This window comes from Sinohyriopsis cumingii, chromosome 3, assembly GCF_028554795.1.
Source record: "Sinohyriopsis cumingii isolate HCF-2022 chromosome 3, ASM2855479v2, whole genome shotgun sequence".
Lineage (NCBI taxonomy): Eukaryota > Metazoa > Mollusca > Bivalvia > Unionida > Unionidae > Sinohyriopsis > Sinohyriopsis cumingii.
The window spans coordinates 114,025,036-114,047,877 of NC_142963.1; the positions used below are offsets into that span (position 1 = coordinate 114,025,036).

A 22,842-nucleotide genomic window follows, 5' to 3' on the forward strand; every position below is an offset into this window, starting at 1 on the left:
ACATATTTTTACGCGCTGCAAATCCCAAGTTGAAATTTTCATTAGAACCATGAACCACTGGCGCCACATCAACATCAGCGTTTCCTGCAAAATTTCTTGGTCGTCTTATATTATACGGATCGCTTTCAGGGTGACCGGTATTATCTTTCGCAAACATCATTGTATGACCTGCTGATCTTGTATAATCATCAGAATATCTTGCTAATCCTATTATTGTTGTAGCAACGTCGACATCTTTCTGAACTGATTCAATATTTTTTCCATCGATCATGTAAGTGGCGCTATCAAACAGTGCCATGATCCCGTTGTTGACAAAACAAACTTTTATTGCATCTGCGTAATTAGCATCGTTTGCTCTTATAATTCTACCTTCTACCTCAAGAAAAGCATCAGCGGGTAAAAAGTATCTACTTGTGTCATGAACTTGTAGTTCAATTCTTCCACGTTGATCTGGCATTCGTGCGTCATAAGAATAAAACTGATAATCACGTACCGATTCATCCTTAAGGACGGGTGCTTCCATGTCAAATGCTGTGTCGGATACGCGCTTGAACATTTTATTATAATTATTTTTCGTCTAACACGTTGATTACCGCGTTCGGGAAATTCCACCTCGGGAAGTTCCACTTCGGGAAGTTCCACTTCCGGATATCAAACTTGAGATATTATTTCCAGATTCACCGAGTCCTTGATCTGCTAACGCTGCTAGTTTTTGATTTGCAGCTTGATTTATTATTTTACTGACATCTGCGGGCATCACCTCAGTACTTGCCAGTTTCACTGGTGGTTGTTGTTTTCGTCGCAATAATCGTGCTAGTCTTTCTTTGATCGCCGAGAACGCCTTACCAGCAACATTGACAATTGCACCAGGAGCTTTATCACGAACAATATCAATAGCCTTCATCGATAATTGTTTTGCAACAGGTGCTACTTTTGGAGCTATCCTTGTAAATAATCCCTGAATAACATCACCAAGTCCGTTTCCGTAAATAACACTATAGATTGGTAATCGTGAGTTTACCGCTCTAACCTGTGTGGGTTTACGATGATTATTATGTATTATCATCTTATTTTATTTACCATTTATCTAACAACTAGTCATCAACGAGCTCATCGATAAGTTCTCGGTAAACGCCAATATCCATGATACCACCTTGAAATAGTCGCCGACAAATATCAGCTGCTTCATTGGTTATTTCTGGTGAATTATTTCCAGCTCGTTTTCCTCCTATGAGAACTTCTAACCGTGATACGTCATTGATGATATTATCAGGACATAAACCATGTCCTGTTTTAGGTTCATCTTGAGGTGTTTTAAATACTGGTGGTTGCATTACCGGAGTAAGTACTTCAGTGGTGACCGGGGGTGAGTCACCTTCTCGAAATCCATGTGGTGAATCTGTCGGTGTAAATGTTACATCCGGTGCAGAAATTTTACGTAAAGGTGAAGAAATTTTCTTCGAGGAGTATGATTTAAGTGACTCTTTAGCCTTTTTAATTTCCGACTTCAACCTTTGCTGCGGCGAAGAAGATTGCTGTTGTTCTATTTGTTGCAGAGGTGGAGGAAGCTGATACTGGGAGAACTCTCCTTGTCCTAGTTGTTCCCGTCTCCCTCTAAGTCTATTTTCTTCTTCATTAAATATTTTAAATTCTTGACCTCTAGCTTGTTTTTTATTGTAATATACGCGATATATCCATTTAATGAAATTATCATCACTTGTATTTTCATGAGAGGGTTTTAAAAAATTAGATTTATTAGATATATTTTTTGATATCATCTCAGGTAATTTCTCTCTTTCAATATTTCTAATTTCCTCAACAACTCCTTCGTTAAATCTTGCAATTAATTTTAAGCTCTCTCCTCCTGATTTGGATTTAGATGCAAGTTTTTTTCTCACATCGGCGACTTTAGTACGAAGTTCTCCAATACCTTCAAGTATTTCCTCACCAACAGGTGGAGGTTGAGCCGCAGCTATGTCAGTTGGAAGGTCTCGTAAAATCTTCTTTGCCTGTTTAGTTCTTCTTGCTATTTTTTCTGATACCGGAAGAAGATCTTCTTTGATGACAGTTGCAACTTTCTCAGTAGCTGCAGTGACGGGCTTAAACAGTTTTTTAGTGTCCTCTTCATACTCAACTTTTGCTTCTTGCTGCGCTTGCAGATTTTTTCTAAATGAGTCTCTGACAGGAAGAAATTTTTTAATTGATTCTAATCGTTCTCGTGCTGTTCTTGCAGTATGAGATTCTGGATGTATCATTTTATTATAACATAATAATTTAATTAATATCAGCAGAGGAGGAGCAGCAGAGAGGGTACCTACCAACGTTTGTCGTCAAAAAAATAAACAAGAAATAAATAAACACGTAGAGTACTTTATTTTTTAGCTACTATTTCAAACTGAGGTTTTATTAGTACAATCGGTCATTGCAGAAATAAAACATCTCAAGGAAAAGTTCATTTGTAAAATCTTGACCTTTCTACGAGATGATTTATTTGTTTGTTTTATTTGTTTTGTCGGAATTCTATGGTCTGTTCACCCTCTCTGCTGCTTCATTTCTGTTTTCAACATAAGTGCAGCAAACATGTGGAGATCTTTGCAGCACTGTGAAAAATGAAACTATTCCAAGTCCCCCAAATACCGTTTCCTATGGATCATGATGAAAGACATCAAGCTACAATATGCAAACTGTCAGAGCTCCGAAAACAAAATCAATTTATGCTACAATTTTGAGAATTCCACATCTGACCAAAGAGAAATTGTAAAGTCATTGAAATTAAATTAGTTATTATCTCCTTACAGCAAAATATGAACGAGTTGGTTCAGTCTCATCAGCAACATCAAAAGTGTATGAAGAAACTGACACACTTCAAATGCTCACGAACATCAAAACCCTGCTGATTTTATTAATACAGCAATATAAATAATCATCAGTATTTCCATCAAAATCATCATTTTTGACTAACTGTATATGTAACTACGGGCATAGAAGCTCCTCATCAAACATATTGGGTTTTCACATGACTTGAAGTGGATAGTATTGGACTATACGATCATTTGCTGCAAAATACTTTTCACCTTTAAAAATAATTTGCAACTGCAGGACACCATGTCATAAACAATGTTTATGACACCGCAGTATCGCCTGATGATTATAATCAAACAGATTTTGGATTTTTCAATATAATTTTCGTCAATTCCATATTTGGCCAAATCAATGAAAACTGATTATTATACAAAATTATATAAATGACTACCAATTATACTCTGACATTTGATATCAAATCATTTGCATTGCTTGTAAATTAGTTTAAACCATATTAACTTGAGAAACTTTGTCAAACACAATTACAAGCATATGATTTTGGGGATTCAATAGAAACAAAAGCTTCTTAGCACTGTCTCCCCCAATATAACAAGAAAACAAATATAACATCAAGGATCTCGATGCTGGTACCAATGGTTTTACAGAAAATATGCATACACTTATATGTGAAGCACAATTAATGAACAAGAACTAGTTAATTGCAATTCAAATGCTTGTATACTGACTCCATAGTTTCTTTGTCTTTGCATCTGAATCTCTTTTTGTGAAACTCATTACATTGCACCATTCACTTAGACTCTTCATGTTCTAACAATTCCTCACATTCACATACAAATTTTTTTTCTGATTCCATATTCTAATACCAAAGAACATTTTTCTAAATGATTTACCCTTGGTGACTTTGACTACTGTAACTATATTCACTTGATATTTCAATTTCATCATCAACTATTTCATTATCTGTACTCAATGTCAGCACCTTTATTTTTTCTTGCACAATATACAATGATGTTTCAAGTTCTTTTCTGAAAATATTGGCTTAATTTACATTGTTCCTGCTCCAAGATAAATATCAAGTTGATTAATTTTATCAATATGATTTGGTTTAGTGTTTGAAAACACACACAACATCTTTTGGGCCTCTGAAAAATCTGCATGAAACATTCAACTGAAATAGCAATTTGATCTTTTCTGTAACATTGCACACACTCCAATCATCTGGTAAAATAGCACCATAATTAGATATCTCCATAAATTCTTTCAAAATACTATACACATTTGTCTATGAATTTTTGCCTATTATATACCACAGTAATTCTTTAATACAAAATATTCTCTGCCACAGTTGGTATAAAATAAAATATTCTCTACAAGAGAAAATATTCTCTGCAACAAAATATCTACACTGTGTAGTGGCAATCAATAATCCTATTTCTGTAGCAATACAGAAATTTGTAGTATAACTACAATCAATAATATAGGCCTGACTGAAAACTTTACCATGCAGATCATTATCATAATAAAGAATCTCAAAGATGTTAACCAAAACAGTGTCATAGTGGAATGTTTGTCAGTTACTGATCTAGGTCAAGCCTCTAACCCCCACGATTTTGTTCTCTTGTAAGGTCACATAATGATCACTTTTATGGATTATAATCTGATGGCTGTACATACACAATTGGCTTTTTACAAACGCAAGGTCAAGAGGGACAGAAGGCTGTATATGTATGTATGTGTGTATGTGTGTGTGTGTATATATATATATATATATATATATATATATATATATATATATATATATAACACAAATCTAGCACTCATTATTACACTATTAAGGCAGGTTCAACAAACATGTTGACAACACAGTAACTGTATTCTGTCATTCATGTAAGGCTTCCATCAAGTTGTCTATTTTTCTCAGCTGAACTACTGACACAAAATATACTTTTTTTAATAAACTTTTAATGTTGTATATTTCAATAACTATATGAGGTCTTCTAACAAAAAGCAAAGTATTCAATCCTACTACAAAGGGGGGCCCAGGGGTATGAGAGGGAGGGGGAGAGTGGTCTAAGGCACTTGCCTAGTTACAGATCATTGACATCTGACATCTGTCTGCATAGGTTTGAGTCTGATTGGCTCAGTCATTGTGGGTAAGTGGGAAAGCTTGCTAGTAAACTTCCCATAGGTTGGTGGTTCTTTCTGGGATTTTCTCAGGTTCTTCCTCAACAAAATATGCTTTCCTTCATGTATAGCCTCTCATGTGCTGAAAAACTGTTAAATCCATAACAATAACAACATCCTATTACACCCTGTTTAAGAATGGACTTACCCAGTACCAGATGGCGCATACGAGGTACACTTTCTCTGTGTGATCTTTGCCTCTTTTATGAAATTTGCCAATGCATCCTGGAAAAAAAAAAGAAACATATAATATAAAATTACCAAATGTCTCTTGACTCGGGATCAAGTGCCATGTTAATCCAGTATTACATCAAGAAATTGATTTTAGTTAACTGTGTAGAAATTGTTTAACCATGACATGCTTAATTATTTAGATAGCATATTGATCTGTATATAACACATACCCCAACTAGAAACAGTGATGACTCACAGGCGCCCAACTATAAACTCAGATCTGTCCTATATTCATCGTGTACACAGCTACAAACAGCAACGACAAATAGCTGTATATAAAACTCACCAAATTAATTTGACAACTCAACAGATCTGCTGTATTAAATAAAAAATGCAACCAAAAACAGTGAAGACTCAGAGCCTTATGTAACACACACCCAAATATTAACAATGACAACTCAGAACTGTATATTATATGCACACAACTACAAACAGTGACAACTTGTTACTGTAGATAACACACACCCAACTACAAACAGTGACAACTTGGAACTGTAGATAACACACACTCAACTATAAACAGTGACAACTCAGCCAGAATTGTATACAACACACACACAACTACAAACAGTGACAACTTGGCCAGAATTGTATACAACACACACCCGACTACAAACAGTGACAACTTGGCCAGAATTGTATACAACACACACCCAACTACAAACAGTGACCACCTTGGATGGAGGTCGTTGGTTTGATCCCCGGCCGAGTCATACCAAAGACTTACAAAAATGGTACTAACAGCTGCCTCGCTTGGCGCTCAGCATTACAAGGTTAGTGTTAGACTGGTCAGCCTGGTGTCAGGATAATGTGACTGGGTGGGACATCATGCTACATGTCTGCAACATGATGCCCCAGTGCTAGACATCACTATAAACTGCCACACTGCAGACATCATAGTGATATGACTGAAAAATTATTAAAGCTACATGAAAAATCCAAATCACACACATACACACACTCAAACAGTGACAACTCGACGGCCAGAATTGTATACAACACACACCTAACTACATACAGTGACAACTTGGCCAGAATTGTATACAACACATACCTAACTACATACTGTGACAACTTGGCCAGAATTGTATACAACACACACCTGACTACAAACAGTGACAACTCAGCCAGAATTTATACAACACACACCTGACTACAAACAGTGACAACTCAGCCAGAATTGTATACAACACACACCTAACTACATACAGTGACAACTCGGCCAGAATTGTATACAACACATACCTAACTACATACAGTGACAACTCGGCCAGAATTGTATATAACACACACCTGACTACAGACAGTGACAACTCAGAACTGTATACAACACACACCTGACTACAAACAGTGACAACTCAGCCAGAATTGTATACAACACACACCTAACTACATACAGTGACAACTCGGCCAGAATTGTATACAACACATACCTAACTACATACAGTGACAACTTGGCCAGCAGTGTATACAACACACACCCGACTACAAACAGTGACAACTCGGCCAGAATTGTATACAACACACACCTAACTACATACAGTGACAACTCGGCCAGAATTGTATACAACACACACCTAACTACATACAGTGACAACTCGGCCAGAATTGTATATAACACACACCTGACTACAGACAGTGACAACTCAGAACTGTATACAACACACACCTGACTACAAACAGTGACAACTCAGCCAGAATTGTATACAACACACACCTAACTACATACAGCGACAACTTGGCCAGAATTGTATACAACACACACCTAACTACATACAGTAACAACTCAGCCAGAATTGTATACAACACACACCTAACTACATACAGTGACAACTTGGCCAGGACTGTGTACAACACACACCCGACTACAAACAGTGACAACTCAGCCAGAATTATATACAACACACACCCGACTACATACAGTTACAACTCGGCCACAATTGTATACAACACACACCTGACTACAGACAGTGACAACTCAGAACTGTATACAACACACACCTGACTACAAACAGTGACAACTTGGCCAGAAATGTATACAACACACACCTAACTACATACAGTGACAACTTGGTCATAATTTTATACAACACACACCTAACTACATACAGTGACAACTTTAATTGTATACAACACACACCCGACTACATACAGTGACAACTTGGCCAGAATTGTGTACAACACACACCCGACTACAACAGTGACAACTTGGCCAGAATTGTATACAACACACACCTGACTACAGAAAGTGACAACTCAGAACTGTATAGAACACACACCTGACTAAAAACAGTGACAACTTGGCCAGAATTGTATACAACACACACCTGACTACAGACAGTGACAACTTGGCCAGAATTGTATACCACACACACGTAACTACATACAGTGACAACTTGGCCAGAATTGTATACAACATACACCCGACTACATACAGCGACAACTTGGCCAGAATTGTATACAACACACACCTGACTACAGACAGTGACAACTCAGAACTGTATACAACATACACCTGACTACAAACAGTGACAACTCAGCCAGAATTGTATACAACACACACCTAACTACATACAGTGACAACTTGGCCAGAATTGTATACAACACACACCCGACTACAAAGAGTGACAACTCGGCCAGAATTGTATACAACACACACCTGACTACAGACAGTGACAACTCAGAACTGTATACAACACACACCTGACTACAAACAGTGATAACTCAGCCAGAATTGTATACAACACACACCTAACTACATACAGTGACAACTTGGCCAGAATTGTATACAACACACACCTGACTACAATCAGTGACAACTTGGCCAGAATTGTATAAAACACACACCTAAGTACATACAGTGACAACTTGGCCAGAATTGTATACAACACACACCTAACTACATACAGTGACAACTTTAATTGTATACAACACACACCCGACTACATACAGCGACAACTTGGCCAAAATTGTGTACAACACACACCCGACTACAAACAGTGACTACTCAGCCAGAATTGTATACAACACACACCCGACTACATACAGTGACAACTTGGCCAGAATTGTATACAACACACACCTGACTACAGACAGTGACAACTTGGCCAGAATTGTATACAACACACACCTGACTACAGACAGTGACAACTCAGAACTGTATAGAACATACACCTGACTACAAACAGTGACAACTTGGCCAGAATTGTATACAACACACCTAACTACATACAGTGACAACTTGGCCAGAATTGTATACAACACACACCTAACTACATACAGTGACAACTTGGCCAGAATTGTATACGACACATACCCGACTACATACAGCGACAACTTGGCCAGAATTGTGTACAACACACACCCGACTACAAACAGTGACAACTCAGCCAGAATTGTATACAACACACACCCGACTACATACAGTGACAACTCGGCCAGAATTGTATGCAACACACACCTGACTACAGACAGTGACAACTCAGCCAGAACTGTATACAACACACACCTGACTACAGACAGTGACAACTCAGAACTGTATACAACACACACCTGACTACAAACAGTGACAACTCAGCCAGAATTGTATACAACACACACCTAACTACATACAGTGACAACTTGGCCAGAATTGTATACAACACACACCTGACTACAATCAGTGACAACTTGGCCAGAATTGTATACAACACACACTTAAGTACATACAGTGACAACTTGGCCAGAATTGTATACAACACACACCTAACTACATACAGTGACAACTTGGCCAGAATTGCATACGACACACACCCGACTACATACAGCAACAACTTGGCCAGAATTGTGTACAACACACACCCGACTACAAACAGTGACAACTCAGTCAGAATTGTATACAACACACACCGGACTACATACAGTGACAACTTGGCCAGAATTATATACAACACACACCTGACTACAGACAGTGACAACTTGGCCAGAATTATATACAACACACACCTGACTACAGACAGTGACAACTCAGCCAGAACTGTATACAACACACACCTGACTACAGACAGTGACAACTCAGAACTGTATACAACACACACCTGACTACAAACAGTGACAACTCAGCCAGAATTGTATACAACACACACCTAACTACATACAGTGACAACTTGGCCAGAATTGTATACAACACACACCCGACTACAAACAATGACAACTCGGCCAGAATTGTATACAACACACACCCGACTACAAACAGCGACAACTCGGCCAGAATTGTATACAACACACACCTGACTACAGACAGTGACAACTCAGAACTGTATACAACACACACCTGACTACAAACAGTGACAACTTGGCCAGAATTGTATACAACACACACCTAACTACATACAGTGACAACTTGGCCAGAATTGTATACAACACACACCTAACTACATACAGTGACAACTTCGCCAGAATTGTGTACAACACACACCCAACTACATACAGCAACAACTCAGCCAGAATTGTATACAACACTAACACCTGACTACAAACAGTAACAACTCGGCCAGAATTGTACACAACACGCACCTGACTACAGACAGTGACAACACAGAACTGTATACAACACACACCTGACCACAAACAGTGAAAACTTGGCCAGAATTGTATACAACACACACCTAACCACATACAGTGATAACTTGGCCAGAATTGTATACAATACACATACGACTACAAACAGTGACAACTCGGCCAGAATAGTGTACAAGACACACCTAACTACATACAGCGACAACTTGGCCAGAATTGTATACAAAACACACGCAACTACAAACAGTGACAACTCAGCCAGAATTGTATACAACACACACCCGACTACATACAGCAACAACTCAGCTAGAATTGTATACAACACACACCCAACTACAAACAGTAACAACTCGGCCAGAATTGTATACAACACACACCTAACTACATATAGTGACAACTTGGCCAGAATTGTATACAACACACACCCGACTACAAACAGCGACAACTCGGCCAGAATTGTATACAACACACACCTGACTACAAACAGTGACAACTCTGCCAGAATTGTATAAAACACACACCTGACTACATACAGTGACAACTCGGCCAGAACTGTATACAACACACACCAGACTACAAACAGTGACAACTCAGAACTGTATATAACACACACCAAATAATAAACCATCACAACTCATACCTGACATATAAAACGTCCACACAAACTATTAACCATGATGACACAGAGCTGTATATAATACACAAACTATAATTAACAATGACTCAGAGCTGCTGCATATTGTTAGGTATATCTATAGTTTTTGTAACTCATGGTACATGATTTTGTCTAATTGTTGTAATTTTTATTCACAAATGTAAACTGTAGTGATTATCTATAGCTGGATTTGGTGTACATGCATAGGGTCTATATTAAAATATTAAAAAAATTAAAACTGCAAAGAATCTATAAATAGATGTTATGTACGTCTTGACAGTTACTAATAATAGAATTATTAAAAAATATGTTTACAAGATTCTGCCTTTTTCCCACTGAAGAGGTCGGTCAAGTGGTATCTAAAAAGAATTAAGTTAATTCCCATTGGATGGGTTAAATCATGCGAGTTCTTCTATGATGTTGGAAATTTACAATTTGTCACATAGGCAGTACATGTAGTGATAATATGTTTTAGCTTTTTCGCCTATAGACAAATAGCTTGAACCGGCAGTTTTCTTATTCTTATTTCTTGCGTTCCTGTTGCAGATGCATTTTATGTTGTATTCAGATATTATTTGAAAGGAAAAACATTTGTCAGGGTTCTTCAGTTGAAAGAGAAAGTGCTCATTGGACTATAATACTATTCTGGAACTACTGTGAATTGTTCAAAGGAGTTCTGGACAAAGCCATTTTTGACAATATCACAATTCTTGGTGTACCAGTACATTTCTGGTTCTGTACTTTATATGGAACTTTTCATTCTTTTGGACTTTATAAAACTTTTTCAGGATTATTTTGGATTCACTTCATAATAATGCAAGTTCCTCTCATGTTTTCATTTATAACTTTGATAATTAAATTATTTGTTAAGTTTTACAAAACTTGTTGGTTTTGCTCCTTTCTGTTACTTAGTTTATGAGTCTGCAGAGTCGTAACAATATAACCTGCATCCAACTATAAAATATTCATGACTCAGATCTGTGATATGTAACATGTACCCATATATAAATAGTTATGACTCATATCTGTATATAACATGCATCCAACTATAAATAGCAATAACTCATATCTATATATAACATGCATCCAATTATAAATAGCAACTGACTCATATCTGTATATAACATGCACCCAGGTATAAACAGCAATGACTCATATCTATATACAACATGCATCCAACCATAAATAGTGATGACTCATATCTGTATATAACATGGACCCAACTATTTGAAAATGAATATAACCACCAAAAACTTCCATCTTACAAATCATGCAAATGATGTTGTTTATTGACTTTTATGATACACCAATCAGATGTGATAGAGGTGCAGATGTTGGAGGTGTTATTGTTTATACAAGTAATGGTTTATCAGTTGGAAAAAAGAAATGATCTAGAGTCAGATAAAACTGAAGCAATATGGATCCAGATAAATCAGTCAAATACAAAGCCATTCCAAGTGGGCTTTGTCTATAGGTCCCATCCAGTAAAGGTTGAATGGAGTGTGCATACAAAGTAATACGCCATTTTAAGTGACTTTAACAGAAATTTGATGAATAATCAGATTAACAAAAATTGGTTGAATTTCACATAAATTCTTGGTCGAACCCAATTACTGGATAAACCATCACGAGAATTGTGACTGACCATTCAAAAACTATCTATACAAATATGGAAGAAAATGTGACAAAAATACATATTCCAAGGATAGTTCCTAATGATCACTCCCCTATTTTCCTAACCAGAAAATCAAGCTTGAAAACCACTGTAAAATCCAACACTCATAAAACCATAACATACAAGTCAATTAAGCATTATGATAAAGACAACTGTAAGATCTCAGTAATGTTCTTTGGAGTAAAGTATCAATGTTTCATGATGTGGATGATGCTCTTGATGTATGGACCCAGATTTTTATACAGTTGGTTGATAAACATGTACCTTTGAAAACACATAGAGTAAAACTGGACTTCCAACCAATTGGTTGTCTATGGGCATTCATGAAAACCTGTGATTATTTCAAATCTGTTGATCAACAAGCACATTACAAACCATGGAGAAATAAACTGCCAAAATTATCAATCTGTTGATCAACAAGTACATTACAAACCATGGAGAGAAATAAATAACCAAAATGATCAATCTGTTGATCAACAAGCACATTACAAACCATGGAGAAATAAACAACCAAAATGATCAATCTGTTGATCAACAAGCACATTACAAACCATGGAGAAATAAACAACCAAAATGATCAATCTGTTGATCAACAAGCACATTACAAACCATGGAGAAATCAGTAACCAAAATGATCAATCTGTTGATCAACAAGCACATTACAAACCATGGAGAAATCAATAACCAAAATGTTCAATCTGTTGATCAACAAGTACATTACAAACCATGGAGAAATAAACAACCAAAATGATCAATCTGTTGATCAACAAGCACATTACAAACCATGGAGAAATCAATAACCAAAATGATCAATCCGTTGATCAACAAGCACATTACAAACCATGGAGAGAAATAAACAACCAAAATGTTCAATCTGTTGATCAACAAGCACATTACAAACCATGGGGAAAAAACAACCAAAATTATCAATCTATTGATCAACAAGTACATTACAAACCATGGAGAAATAAATAACCAAAATGTTCAATCTGTTGATCAACAAGTACATTACAAACCATGGAGAAATAAACAACCAAAATGATCAATCTGTTGATCAACAAGTACATTACAAACCACGGAGAAATAAATAACCAAAATGATCAATCCGTTGATCAACAAGCACATTACAAACCATGGAGAGAAATAAACAACCAAAATGTTCAATCTGTTGATCAACAAGCACATTACAAACCATGGGGAAAAAACAACCAAAATTATCAATCTATTGATCAACAAGTACATTACAAACCATGGAGAAATAAATAACCAAAATGTTCAATCTGTTGATCAACAAGTACATTACAAACCATGGAGAAATAAACAACCAAAATGATCAATCTGTTGACCAACAAGTACATTACAAACCATGGAGAAATAAATAACCAAAATGATCAATCTGTTGATCAACAAGTACATTACAAACCATGGAGAGAAATAAACAACCAAAATGATCAATCTGTTGATCAACAAGTATATTACAAACCATGGAGAAATAAACAACCAAACTGATCAATTGGGAATATCAGTCAGCTTTACAAAATAATTGCAATAAGAATTTATATGTGGAAAGTTTCAACAAATTAGATGCAGGTAAGAATTCCACAAGGACATCCAAAATTCAGCAACTTCTTACCCTGGAAGGCCAGATTACTGATCAGGATGTTGAAATAGCAAATACATCAAATCACATTTTTTTTATCAGTATAGCCTCTAGAATTAAGGAACCCATTGTCAACTCTAATCACAGTAAACTAAGAAATTTCTGTTCAGAAAAAAGTCCAGGCCTGATACAAAATTTGTTATCTCTGCAATACCATTGAAATGGTTTTGAAATTTTTGGAAACTATTGCCACAAGGAAATCAACAAGTCTTGATAATATCAGACCACATCTCCTGAGGACTGCTGCAGATATATCTAACAGCATAGCTTACACATGTAATATTAGCATATCCACCTCAATATTTCTCCAGGCATTGAAATTGGCAAACGTTACACCCCCTTTTCACAAATTTGGCAGCAAAGAGGATGTCAATAACCTCAGACCCACATCTATCTTATCAACTCTTTTCAAACTACCTGAAAAACATGTTCATGACAATCTATCAATCAATAAATTAATTCATAAAAACCAATCAGGCTTCAGAGAAAGCCACTCCTGTGAGACAGCCTTGGTCTCCATGATGGATAGATGGATTATACACAGCCATAGATCAAGGAAAATGATTTGGATCCATACAAGTTGATCTTAGAAAAGCTTTTTACCTTGTTGATCATGATATTCTTATCAACAAAGTGAGTATTTATCAATGTGACTATTCAACAATTGATTGGTTTACATCATATCTAACAATGAGAAAACAGTGTGTCAAAATAAATGTCAGTTTTTCTAAAGAAGAAATTACATGTGGAGTACCACAAGGATCAATCCCAGGCCCACTCTGCTTTCTTATTTTCATAAATGATCTGCCACTGAAAACAGGCAACTGTATTTCATCTACTGACTTATATGCAGATGATAAAACACTATCAGATTTCAGACAGCTGAAATCAGACCTAGAGGTCTCCCTTCAGATAACCTTACGTAACATAGATTCCTGGTGTATGGAAAATGACATGAAAGTAAACACAGAAAAGACTAGAGTATTAATGATTACTACCAAACAAAGAAAGCAAAATTAGAGAAAATAACAATTTGAACTAAAAGTTAAATGAAATCTGCCTACAAATGGTTACCCATGACAAAATCCTTGAGGTGACAGTTGACAACAATTTGCAACGGAATGAACATGTTCAAGTCATATGTCATAAAGTCAATTCATGTCTGTGATTATTTAGGATGATAAGATCATATCTATCAACTAAACATAGGTTAATATATTACAAATGCTATATACAACCATACCTAGACTACTGTAATGTTATCTGGGGAAACACTTTGGACAAGAATATTTACAAATTATTCCACTTGCAAAAAGAACTTGCAGACTCATCCTAGATAATGCTGAAAACATTCCAAATGCAATCAATTTCAGGTAACCACCATTCCATCCTAAAACCAAATAATGAACTCTTTAAGAAAAGTTTTAAAATGTTAACAGTAGATGAACAAATGTTTTTAAGAAAGGCTAGGCTTATGCATAAAGTTTAAAGCAAGATGGCCCCATTATATCCCAATGAATATTTCATGTAGAGAACAAGACAACACTGACCCAATTTAAGATCAATTCCAGGTAATCACCATTCCATCCTAAAACCAAATAAAGAACTCTTTAAGAAAAGTTTTCAATATTCAGGATCACTAATTTGGAACAGAATCCTAAAGGAAATTAGAGAAAATACAAATATAAATGCATTTAATTATAATCAAATTCAGTGGATGAAAAGTGGAACCTATTTGATCAACAAATACATTACATTACTTTAAGTATAAATTCACTAACCTTCCACTTTTTTTTCACTACTTTTGCACTGTACATACACAATTTACCTAGTTGGAGCATGTTCATTTCAATTTTCTGTTCATTTATATCCAAATATAATTATAGCTTATTATCAATGATCTGTCTGTGTGTGTGTGTGTGTGTGTGTGGCTATGTTCATGTACTTTGAGTGTAAATATGTATATAATTGAGAGCCACAAGGAGGATTAGTTGTGTCACTCTTTTTAAAGAAAGTCAATATTATTATTAATATTATTATTACAAAGAAAAATAAAATGTTGTTACTGCTACAATACACAAAACATAAAGACACTGTAACTGTGATACAGAATATCGTACATAACTACACGATGAAGGGGGTCAAACATTTTAGCAGTATACAGCAATGAGTTACATGGAATTCTCAGAGTTCAAACTATAATCAACCACTGTACATTGTCTCCATTACCTTGTCAAATTTTCCAGTGAGAGGTTTTGACATGGCAGTTACACTTTTATGTTTCACTTCACCATTGTATTTATTGTCTGTTAAGGATGATTTATGAATGCATGAGGCAGTGTAATCATCGCTCTTTTTAACACCTGCATAACTGAGATCAGGTGCTTCAGTCAAGGAAGTGTGGGCTTGGTTGCTTTTTCTATCAATGATATGCATCCCTTCGCCCTCATTTTGGTTACTTCTTCCATGTTTATGCTCCCTTTTCTTTTTCTTATGGATTTTAGGGCCAGAATCTCCACTCTGCTGGGCAGGGGGCGGAAGCATACTATCTGTATTGCCCTTTGACATTCTCTTGAATTTGTCTCGGTCTATCACAGCACCCTTTTCTCGCAACGGTTGATCAGGACCGTGAAATGAATTGCTTTCACTCCATTCAGACATGTCTACTGACCTATCATGGTGACCCTGGCCTTGACTTGGACCGTGGTGTTGGTCATATTCATGATGAGGTTGTCTCATGCCACCAACTTTGTCTAAAGAATAGTCATCCATACCTTGTTTTTCTGAAGGAAAGAAAGTGTTGGCTGTGTTCTGAGATATATTCATGCTTTGTATGGCTGACAGACTGTCAAGGTCTTGCTCTGATCCGATGCTGAAATTTCTACGATAGTAAGAAGCCTCATCTTCATTCGTACTTAAATTTTCATGCTTCCATTGTTGGTTATCTAAAGAAGAAAAAAATAACCAATCTGACTGACAGAATTTGATAAAGAAATGAAAACACTGGCATATTAAACTTCTTCTGATACAGTATTTCTTAATTATAAATCATTAATTGTACAGTTTTCTATGCCAAAAAAAGTCAGAACCAATATTCTCTTTGTGATAAATAGTCCCCTTTTATCCTCCTATAATTCAGATGCAACATTTCTGTGAAAATGAAACAAATATATATAAATACTTAAAAAGCTCTTTCCAGTCACTTTTTAAATTTCCATGTAAATATATGAAAGAATTTGCAAGATGTTAATCTTGAAAATATCAAAGTTATTGAATATGTTGCTGATCCTATTATTATGGGAAATTATTCTTAAAATTGCTATGGACTTATACTTAGTGTTAAATTAACTGATGTGTAATACATCTTTCTATATTTTTTTTTACAATAAACATGCTAATAATCTTATTTAAAAAATATATCAGCTAAGCTCTGAAAACTTATAAAAGAACATTTTACTCACTGTTTTGGAATTAACTGTAGTTTTCAAAACTAAATGGAGTAATGTTGTGAACATCCCAAAACACAAACATTGCGCTATAAAACCGAGTTTTAATCATCATGAGGTTAGTCATATGTTTGGAATTCATCAAATGGCTTACTGACCAAGACTGGTTCAGGTGCTTTTTGAATTCATCAAATGGCTTACTGACCAAGACTGGTTCAGATATTTTTTTAATTCATCAAAGGGCTTACTGACCAAGACTGTTTCAGGTACTTTTTTAATTCATCAAATGGCTTACTGACCACTACTGGTTCAGGGTGCATATCAATATATGACTCTATGCATATCAATATATGACTCTATCCGAGTGTCCCCACAGTGATCAAGTACCATCATAAAAACTGTCTGCACCAGGGGCATAATTTTAGTAATCACTGTATTTTAAGTCAATATCTTATCTTAGCTGTTTGTCTTGATTTAAAGTGAGTATCTCAGAATACTTTGTAATATATTTAAATAAATATCAGTTGTAAAATCATCATTTGTTTAGCTAACATGTTTGGCATCAATTTTCAAAAGAAGCAGACAAGGTGAAATGCAAACTATGCAGTGCTGAAATAATTCACATGGAAAAAACTGTAAACCTGCTAGATCAAATGAAATTCAAACCCACCACACAAACACAGAAAGCAATTAAAATGTTAAAATTATGTATAGTTGCATTACAAGCAACATAACTTTTACTGTCATTAATAGATCCTTTTGGAATGCCAAAGTGAATCATAATAAGCAGATAAGCTGACAAAGTACATGGTATAAATCAGGGTGACATCAATAAAACAATGTTAAATAATTAAATTTGTCCATGTGATTTATATTGTATATTTCTAGAGTATGTTTTTGTGATGGTGCCAATATTTAACTCATGAACCCAATATGCCCCATTTATGCAAGACAAACATCAGAGTCTTCTGAACAAGAACTTTTTCCATTTTTCAACCTCATTTAATTTTTCTCATTTTTCAAAATGAAGAAGACATTTTCTTTTAAGCTACATGGAATGCATTCAATGCTAGACTCTCATTTTAACAACAATTACTCAGCTTTTCCTTTGTCAAGACAATTACACTGATCTAATTTGCCTTCTGTTTGATGTAAATGTATATGGTATTTCCGTTTGTTACCTAGTTTTATGTGTTAGTTACATCGTCAATTACATCAGTACATGTCTCTCAAATGATGATTCTTTCATCTTAAGTCATCTATTGATGAGTAGTTTTCTACATCTAATTACCAGATGCTCCATTTTTCAATATAACAATGGCACAGAGTCTGATTAGGTATGAACCCACCTGTTCTATCTGGGACTGACATCTGGGTCCACTTTAAGCATACTATGGGTGATGCTGATTTGTTTTATCTGGGACTGACATCTGGGTCCACTTTAAGCATACTATGGGTGATGCTGATTTGTTTTATCTGGGACTGACATTTGGGTCCACTTTAAGCATACTATGGGTGATGCTGATTTGTTTTATCTGGACTGACATCTGGGTCCACTTTAAGCATACTATGGGTGATTCTAATTTGTTCTATCTGGGACTGACATTTGGGTCCACTTTAAGCATGCTATGGGTGATGCTGATTTGTTTTATCTGGGACTGACATTTGGGTCCACATTAAGCATACTATGAGTGGTGCTAATTTGTTCTATCTGGGACTGACATTTGGGTCCACATTAAGCATACTATGAGTGATGCTAATTTGTTCTATCTGGGACTGACATTTGGGTCCACATTAAGCATGCTATGGGTGATGCTAATTTGTTCTATCTGGGACTGACATTTGGGTCCACATTAAGCATGCTATGGGTGATGCTAATTTGTTCTATCTGGGACTGACATTTGGGTCCATATTAAGCATGCTATGGGTGATGCTAATTTGTTCTATCTGGGACTGACATTTGGGTCCATATTAAGCATGCTATGGGTGATGCTAATTTGTTCTATCTGGGACTGACATTTGGGTCCACATTAAGCATGCTATGGGTGATGCTAATTTGTTCTATCTGGGACTGACATTTGGGTCCATATTAAGCATGCTATGGGTCATGCTAATTTGTTTACTACTCTTCCAACAATCTTAACGATCAAATTCAAATTCAGCTTGTAACTGGCAACTGAGCAACTAATGAATAATGACAATGATCAGCAAAGTGTTTCTTTAATGATTGCAACATTGTTTTCTTAGTCTGAATAAGATATCAGATCTGATAAAGGACAATAATATGCAGTCAATTAAACATGAATTATGCACCACATAAAATTTAATTAAACGAACTTTTATCTGTCCTATTTGGTGATAACATCTGTTCTAGTGATTCCATCCATTGCATTTTAAGTCTTTATTTCCTTTAAAATGCATAAATGTATACGATAAATACACTAAAAATATGTAAATACATATTATAGCTCCTCACAATCATAATCTCACTCTTGCATATATTATATCTTAAATTTTGATTGATTCACCATTTGTCATTCCTGTCCAAATAAGTAAAATCAAGTATGACCAACCGACGTCATTACATGAACTGTGCTATAAATTGGCAAAAAGCAAATAATTTGTATCAAAATCACTAAAATCCAAGTTTGTTTTGCTTCGTATTATTATTAAACAATTACAAATCATAATATTGGTGTGTACACCGATATAAACCAAAAACATGTAAACATATGCACATTTTGGCATGTTGTTTTTGGGCAGTTATTTCAATGTTTTTATACTAATTGTCAACATAGTCGCAAACGTGCATTTATTCAATGTAAATTTAAAAAAGTTGTTATTCCAAAATGTAATACTAATATAATTTATCCAAAGTTTATTCAACAATGACTGTTGAATGCTGTGCGGCTCAAATGCCATGAAAGAAACTTCCAGGTAAAATGTATTGATCGGTATGGATTTTTACAATGGTGGCTAAAACTAAACAGGGTAAAAAAAAGTGAATGGTTGATCTATCATAATAAAACAATGTAACCAAAGCATCAACATGTCAACATACTCGGATCAATATATATATATATATATATATATATATATATATATATATATATATAAGAACAAATGCTCATGCATGGGCATGTTTTGCCATTTTTCTACAGTGAGTAATTTGCATACCATTTTAAATGATTCAATATGAATTTATGGAAAACAACATTCTTTGGTACAGACTAAGATTTGAAAAATACATATCATCTTTCAACAGAGATAATACCAACATTTTATTACATTAGTGTTTATATTTTAATTATTACAAGGTCCACCAGATTTGCAGGAGACAGAAATATAACATCGATGTACAATATTGTACAGAATTAGATCATACTTCTGACAGGACCCAGTGTAAGTTTTTAGTATATAGGGTTTACTAATAGTTAATATGTACAGGGTAAAGACTATTTTTTTTTTTTTAAATCCAACAAAAGCATCAGACCACCATACTCAGACCAATATATATAAACAAAAACATTTCACTGCACAAGTCCTGTTTTCAAGATGTATTGTCAGTGCCAGTAATGTTATTTTATTCCTCAATAAAATAAACTAATTAAATTTTGCACACAGGGGAATGAGCTACTTGAATATTTCACCATTAACTTGACGATGCAAGATTAACAGTCTTTCATGGGGTTTTGTTTTAATGGCATGCAGATTAAAACTGCTCAATGTAACTGAGAAATATGACATTTTATACAATGTAAATGTCATGTTTAAATTACGGACAAAACGTAATAACATTTAACAAAGGTCCGAATCCGCCCGTAATTTGTGCCGAATCAGCCTGGTCAGAATCATCCCGTTATCGTTACCTTAGTAACCGCATTTGAACTTAGTTTAAAAGCTGCGTAGAGCTTATGTCATATTCCGAGTTTATACAATGCTCCATTGGAGCGAAAATCACTCTAATCCAATTAAGCTAGCATGTCATATTCCAACAATACATCCAACGGAAAACAAAACCGACTTGACTTAATCATTTATAACAGTTAAATTAGTTAGTACTGCGAGATAAAGGAACGCAGGTCTACCAACGAAAATAGGTAACAGGTAAAAACTTGTGTAATGATTTTAACTTCTGCAAGATGAGACTTGGAAATAGAATAATATTCACATATTACATTTAGGAATCTATTGACTATTTCTAACACGTGACACTTTAAAACAATTATTAAAACAAACATCTCGCATCAAATATTTACCTTTGTGTATCCACTATTAAATCGTATCCCATTGACGAATGTAAAAACTAATTACGAATGGAAAACAAAACCGACACACTTCACTGCGATTACATGCGTTTGTCTGAAACAAGGCTGGCTGTACGAGTATAGCGGCATGTTTCAACACATGTCTATGCATGGCGGTCATTATATAGATGGCGGAAGAACGTGGAAGTGTGATAAACCGGGAAGAACAACCGACCAACGGGAAGCTACTTACCGTAATATGGAGATATTTTTATACTGAAGTTGATGACATACTGTCCAATATGACGAGTCTATGGTCTTAAACTAAGTAACAGAATTAAGTGAAACCAACAAGTTTAGTATAATTAATAATTTTCAGTGTGAAAATATAAGAGGAACTTGCAGTATTGTGAATTAAATTATGGGCAGCTATCACCGCCAAAGGTAAATTAAGCAAATGATGTTGCATGAAATCAAATGATTTAACCCAGCAAATTAAAGTATAAATCCAGATTCCAAATGATGTGATGTCACATGAAATGATTTAAAGAACAAAACGGAATGATGAATTTAGATTCCAAATAACGTGGTATTAAATGAAATGATGAAGTGTGAAATGAAATGATTTAACCCAACAAATGAAATGATGAATTCAGATTCCAGATGATATGGTGTGATATGAAATGATGTAGCATGAAATGAAATGATTGTACCTGTACCCCAACAATGAAATAATGAATTAAGATTCCAAATCACGTGGTATTAAATGAAATGACTTAGTATGAAATTAAATGATTTATATGATGAAATCTGCTTCCAAGTGACGTGATATTAAATAAAATGATGTAGTCTAAAATGAAATGATTTAACTCAACAAATGATATTATGAATTTAAATTCCAAATGATCTGGTATTTAATAAAATGATTTAAAAACAAAATGGAATGATTAATACTGATTCCAAATGACGTTTTATTAATTGAATTTACATAGCATACAATCAAATGACTTAAATCAAGAAATGAAATGATGAATTCAGATTCCCAATGACGTAATATTAAATAAAATGATTTAAAGAAGAAAATGGAAAGATGAAATATGTTTCCAAATGACGTGGTATTAAATCAAAGTATGTAGTCTAAAATGAAATGATTTAATCCAACAAATAAAATGATGAATTTCCATTCCAAATGAGTTAATTTTGAATAAAATGGTCTTAAGAACAGAATGGAATAATGCATTCAGATTCCAAAGGATGTGGTATTAAATACAATGTGTTGAAAGTAAACGGTTTGACTGGGAACAGCACTACAATGTAAACTGCAAATCATCTAGTGTAAATCCAAACATACACGGGGCTCG

The 22,842-nt window shown here is 35.0% G+C and overlaps 1 protein-coding gene across 1 annotated transcript in view; it reads right to left on the reverse strand.

The window, feature by feature from the left end:
* LOC149803617 (uncharacterized) overlaps nucleotides 1-21,651 on the reverse strand; it is a 37,718-nt gene extending 16,067 nt beyond the window's left edge. Inside the window, exons 1-3 of the mRNA XM_089953966.1 lie at nucleotides 21,494-21,651; nucleotides 16,018-16,733; nucleotides 5,156-5,232 (exon numbers count right to left, since the gene is read on the reverse strand). Coding sequence (XP_089810092.1) covers nucleotides 5,156-5,232; nucleotides 16,018-16,614 — 674 coding nt within the window. The 5' untranslated portion in view covers nucleotides 16,615-16,733; nucleotides 21,494-21,651. The remainder of the gene's footprint in view (nucleotides 1-5,155; nucleotides 5,233-16,017; nucleotides 16,734-21,493) is intronic.
* Nucleotides 21,652-22,842: the final 1,191 nt, after the last annotated feature.